The sequence below is a fragment of the Amphimedon queenslandica genome, unplaced genomic scaffold (genome assembly GCF_000090795.2).
Source record: "Amphimedon queenslandica unplaced genomic scaffold, v1.1 AMPQUscaffold_12341, whole genome shotgun sequence".
NCBI lineage: Eukaryota > Metazoa > Porifera > Demospongiae > Haplosclerida > Niphatidae > Amphimedon > Amphimedon queenslandica.
In genome coordinates this window covers 9,986-16,143 of record NW_003547422.1, presented here as the reverse complement: position 1 = coordinate 16,143, position 6,158 = coordinate 9,986, and the positions used below count along the sequence as shown (strand labels likewise).

Below are 6,158 nucleotides of genomic sequence, written 5' to 3'. Positions count from 1 at the left end.
TAGCAATCAGAGTCAGTATCAGTTAACTATTGTATTTGTATTTCATGTTTTGCAATTATAAAACCTCCATTAATTATACTGCTTGAAAGGCACATTTTATTGGCAACATAATCATAGTATTCATTATCAGGATATCTAATATCTGCGGGATTTGTTTGTCTTGAATTACTATACTAGAAAGTGTTGCATAAACTGTTCCCATGCACTCTACTCATACACATACACAAGTCACAACTAGAATACAGCTCTTCTTTGCACAATGTAATTTTCAAAAAAATAATCTAGGCTAATTAACTAAATTGCAACTTGTAGGCTAAGCTTATACATGGTAATATCCTTTTAAGGTTAAAATGTACCCATTGCAATGTCCAACCTTTTTATCATAGTCACTCCCTCAGTAGCTACATTATAGAAACAAGTCACAACTGATAATCCTGCCACTACCTTTGGTTTTATTGTATGACACATATTTACATATTTTTTTACTTTTTACAGTATCCATTTCAGTGGTGCAAGCTATTAACAGCAGCAGTATTTCTATTGATGAACCTGAAGACACTTTATCAGCTGCTGATGGAACACAAGGTATTCAGAATTGACTCATACATTACAGCAACTACAACACTTACCATATATATACTGCTTTATTTTCGCGGTGAAAAATTTTTGCAAATGATCACAAACCGCGAAATTTGCGAAAATATTTTACCACGAAAATAAACCAGTATACGGTATCATAACCTCATGCATACTCATATACCATCTATTTATATAGTAGTGACTTTATCCATGTTCATTTTTAGGAAAAATAGAAAAATGGCTGAAAGAAGGTGAAGTTGAGTTAGAAATCACTCGTATCAATATGTATGGTGCACCTGGAGCTGGCAAAACGTGTTCATTACACCTCCTACTTAATGAGCCACCACCAGCTTCTACTGATAGTACATCAATAGCTTGTCATGTTGTTCGAGCAACAAGAATATCCGTTGAAGATAAAAATAAGTGGGAGAGGGTTGAAGAAAAAGATTTATATGACCAGCTAGCATTTCATTTAAAGGACAAAACAAAACACCAGAAAATGTCTACAGAAGATGATGAAGCACCAATGTCTGAAGATGGTAATTCATCTGATAGTTCAGATGAATCATCAATGGAAGAATCAATCACAATTGAATTGCCCACAAATGAAGCAGTCAAGAATAAGCCAAATGAAAAAAAACCAATTCAAACGGAAGTAATTCAAAATATTCAAAAAATCAAAAATTTTAAGAGATTTAGTACAAATTGGGTTTATTTTATTGATTTCGGTTTTATTGATTTCGGTGGTCAACCAGCATATCGAGAGTTGCTACCTCTTTTTACAAGAGCAGCTGCACTGAATATCATCACCATCGATCTTACCAAAGGTCTTGATGAGAAGTGTGAGTTTCAATATCGTATTAGTCAACGTACATCTCCTATTAATACAAAGCTCGAGTATTCTAATCGTGATATAATTCAATCAATAATTAGCTCCGAGGCTATATTGAATCATGTTTCTCACATGCCCATGCACCCTCATTATCTTATACTTGGTACACGTAAAGAGTCGGTAGATGAGAAAAAGCTAAAAGAAATGAATGAAAGTCTGAGAGAATATAGAGCTACTGATAAAATCATTAAGCAAAATGAGGATCATGGCTCAGTTATATTTCCAGTTAATACGTTGCTCCCTGCTGGGTCTAAGGAAAGGGAAGAAGCTAGTGTAGAGCTTTGTACTGCAATTTCAAATTGTGGAGTTGAAATGACAATAGTTTTGCCGATTCGATTGCTTACTTTTCAGATTTCATTGCAGATGGAAGCTAAAAAGAAGAAACGAAGTTTCCTTACAAAAGAAGAAGCGATTCAGATTGGTAAGTCTCTCCAGCTTGATGAATCAGATATTGATGTAGCTCTGCAATATCTACACAATGTCACTATCATTCTTTATTATCCTGATGTCCTACCGAATATCATATTTGTTGATCCCAAACCAATTCTAGATGTCATTTCACGTCTAATAGCTATCAGATCTGTTGGTCACGCTGAATTACGTTTAATTGCTAATCCACCTCCTTTACCAGCTGAAAGAAATAGCCTCATAAAATTTGGCCTTTTAAAAAAAAATTTTTTTAAACAGGTTGGTTTACAATTTTTTGATAAAAATTTTAAATCGTCTTACATGGTCAAGCTTCTAATGCACCTCCACATCATTGCTAAAGTAGAAAACAGAAAAGAAGGAAAATATTTTTTCCCATGTGCATTACCATCTTACAATAAGCTCAATCCCGCCCCAACAGAAATACAACCACTTCTCATAGGATGGAAGATTAACAACAGGGGAACAACAACTCTAGCCATCCCTCAAGGATTATTCCCTTTAACCATTGTATGCCTTTTAAAAAGAAAAGGTATTGTAGAATTTGCCCCTGATCCAGATCCAGACAAACCGGAAACAGAATTCTACAGATGCCAAGATGCTATGTCACTTCATGTTTACAATGAACACCTGGTACACATCATCAATCATTATACACATATCGAAATACGTTTTGGTGGTCGCAAGGAATCTTGTCCACTAGTTTTTAAATTAGTCACAGAAGCTATCAAAAGAAGCAGCAAAGACATCAATGTTGCCTATGATCATATTTTTGCATTTAAATGCCCTCAAAATGAACATTGTTACTGCATCGTTCATGATGATAAATCTTCTGTCAGTTGTACTCAATGTCCAAAATCTCCACCAGATGTACTGCAAAGTGATAATGATGACTATAAATGTTGGTTTAGTGATTCTCAATCATTCAGTTCAAGTTAGTATTAAAGAGAATGCTGATAGAAATAAATGAATTAGAGAATGCGTGTTAATGAGGAATTGTATTGCCACTAAAGTAATGATTTCTTTATAATTTTTAGGAAAAATAGAAGAATGGCTGAAAGAAGGTGAAGTTGAGCTAAAAGTCACTCGTATCAATATGCATGGTCTACCTGGAGCTGGTAAAACGTGTTCAAAACACCTCCTACTTAATGAGCCACCACCTGAGAAACTCACTGATAGTACACCAATAGCTTGTCGTGCTGTTCAAGCAACAAGAATATCCATTGATGATGAAAATTGGTGGGAGAGGGTTGAAAAAAAAGATTTATATGACCAACTAGCATTTCATTTAGAGGAAAGAACAGAACACAAGAAAATGTCTACAGAAGATGATGAAGCACCAATGTCTGAAGATGATGTGTCTGATAGTTCAGATGAATCTTTAATGGAAGAATCAATGACAATTGAATTGCCCCCAAATGAACCAGTCAAGAATGAACAACCTGCAGTAGAGCCAATCAAGTATAAATCTACCAAAAATATGCCAAATGAAATGGAAGTAATTCAAAATATTCAAAAAACCAAAGATGCTAAAAAATTCAGCCCAAATTGGGTTTATTTTATTGATTCTGGTGGTCAACCAGCATATCGAGAGTTGTTACCTCTTTTTACAAGAGCAGCTGCACTGAATATCATCACCATTGACCTTACCAAACCTCTTGATGACAAGTGCCAGTTTCACTTTCGTATTGACCAACATACATTTCCTATCAAGACAAAACTGGAGTATTCTAATCTCGATATAATACACTCAACAATTAGCTCCGAAGCTATGTTGAATCCTGTCAAATTCCCATATGTTTCTGACATGCCTAAGCACTCTCGTTATCTTATTCTTGGTACACGTAAAGAGTTGGTAACTGAAGCAAAGCTAAAAGAAATGAATAAAAGTCTGATAAAAAATATTACCAATAAGAAAATTATTCCTTGTAATAAGCATGAAGACTCAATTATATTTCCAGTTAATACATTGCTTGAAGATAAACATAAAAGGAAGAAAGCTAGTAAAGATCTTTGTTCTACGATTTTAAATTTTGGAGTTGCCATGACAATTAAGTTACCAATTCGATTGCTTCTTTTTGAGATTGCACTACAGATAGAAGCTGAGAAGAAAAACCAAAGCTTCCTTACAAAAAAAGAGATTCTTGAAATTGGTAAGCCTCTCCAACTTGATGATGAATCAGATATTGATGATGAATCAGATATCATTGAAGCTCTGCAATATTTACACAATGTCACTATCATTCTTTATTTTCACGAAGTCCTACCGAATATAATATTTGTTGATCCTGAACCAATTCTTGGTGTCCTTTCACGTCTGATAGCTGTCACATACGTTGACCATTCTGAATTACCATTGATTGCAAATCCACCTCCTTCAGCAGATGAAAGAGACAGTCTCATTGATTTTGGTCTTTTTAAAGAAGATCTTTTTAAAAAAATTGGTAAACAAATTTTTAATGAAGATTTTAAACCATCTCACATGATCACTCTTCTAAAACATCTCCACATTATTGTCGAAGTTAAAAACAGAGAAGAAGGAGACTATTTTTTTCCGTGTGCATTACCATCTTCACCTTATGATAAGCAGCATAAGCTCAATCCTCCTCCAACAGAAATACAACCACTTCTCATAGCATGGGAGATTAACAATAGTGACACAACAACTCTAGCCATCCCTCAAGGATTATTTCCTTTAACCATCGTACACCTTTTAGAGAAGAAAGATAGCATAAAATTCACTCCAGATCCAGCAGACAACGAATATTACAGATATAATGATGCCATGTCTCTCCGTGTTTACATTGAAAATGAAGACTGCACCATTGATATCATCAATCGCTATACACATATTGAAATACATTTAGATGAGTCCAGCAAGGAATTTTGTCCACAAATTCGAGAGTTAGTTGCAGATGCTATCAAAAAAAGCAGTGACGATCTGAAAGTTGATAAAAACCATATCTTTGCATTCAAATGCCCCAGTGAAAATAAACAATGTTACTGCATTGTTCAGCAGGATGAATCTTCTACTAAATGTACTCAATGTCGATCACACTGTAAAGTACTACAACATGATGATAACAGCTACAGGTGCTGGTTTAGTGATTGTCAATCATCCAGTCCAGGTTAGTGATGCACAATGAAGAGTATTCTGATGGAGACCACCATTGATGTATTAGCATCACTTTTAATTGTAACATAAAAGTTTAGAATTTTTTAACTTTTATGTTATGCATATTTTTACATGTACTTCTGGCCATAACATACTACAGTGTGAATTGTTCTTAAGCACATTCTATTTTTCCAATTTTGAATAATTTATGTACTCTTTGTAATGATCAAAATAATAGTATATTACATAATTTCTCGTGACTCACTGATTTTCCTATATAGCTACTGGTGCTTTACCAGCACAACCTCATCAAGACAGTACCACTGGTAATCCTGATAGTGATGGAGCCGGACAACTAGGTAAGAGGCTACCATGATACATGTACAATAATAATCTTTTAATGCTAATATAGGTATCAACGATCTCAATATGGTACGAAAAGTTTTAATTAAAGCTCAGTTTGATCCAACAAAGTGGGTTGACTTGGGGCTAGAGTTAGGTCTATATAAGCCAAGACTCAATGTCATTAAAGATGATGGAGGTGATGCAAACGAGCACTTGAGGAAGACTATAGAAGCATGGCTAGAGGGTGCAGACAATGTAGCTAGTAGAACATGGCAGACTTTGATAGACGCTGTGGAGGAAACGGGATACCGTGCAGCTGCTGAGAGAATACCTGATAAACTGAAATCTCTTTATGGTATTACTCTTTAATAATAGTAATAATATTTTGAATGCATTCTGCATTGTTTCTGCTTAGTGTGTTTTAATAATATTTTTTCCTTTTGATTATTATTATGATTAATTTCTTGAAACACGTGATTTGAATATACTGAGTAGATATACGGAAAGTAGTCCTGAACTCCTGATTTCAGTGATTTGAGCTCAACTGCTCCAGAAATGAGTTCCATATAAATATAACAGAGCCCCCTACTAAAGGAAAGGTAGTTCATCCAGCAGCAGCTGTATTAGTGACTACTGGCCCCTCCCCTCAGATACTATTAAAGACCACACTGGGTGATATTGATATTGAACTGTGGTCCAAAGAGGCTCCTCTGGCCTGTCGTAACTTCATACAATTGTGTTTAGAAGATTATTATAATGATACCATATTCCACAGAGTCGTTTTTGGTAATGGATTAATTA

The 6,158-nt window shown here is 34.8% G+C and overlaps 1 protein-coding gene and 1 long non-coding RNA gene across 2 annotated transcripts; both read left to right on the top strand.

Moving 5' to 3' along the window:
• Positions 1–489: 489 nt before the first annotated feature.
• LOC109588005 (uncharacterized) lies at positions 490–5,787 on the top strand. Its single transcript, XM_020004205.1, has 5 exons — positions 490–585; positions 804–2,831; positions 2,935–5,025; positions 5,294–5,371; positions 5,425–5,787. Exons 2-5 carry the CDS (start codon positions 863–865, stop codon positions 5,724–5,726), a joined length of 4,440 nt encoding a protein of 1,479 aa, XP_019859764.1. The 5' UTR covers positions 490–585; positions 804–862; the 3' UTR covers positions 5,727–5,787.
• A 77-nt stretch (positions 5,788–5,864) lies between these two features.
• On the top strand, positions 5,865–6,155 carry LOC109588006 (uncharacterized). Its single transcript, XR_002187918.1, has 2 exons — positions 5,865–5,956; positions 6,008–6,155. It is a non-coding gene; the product is annotated as an uncharacterized LOC109588006 (long non-coding RNA).
• The last annotated feature ends 3 nt before the right edge of the window (positions 6,156–6,158 follow it).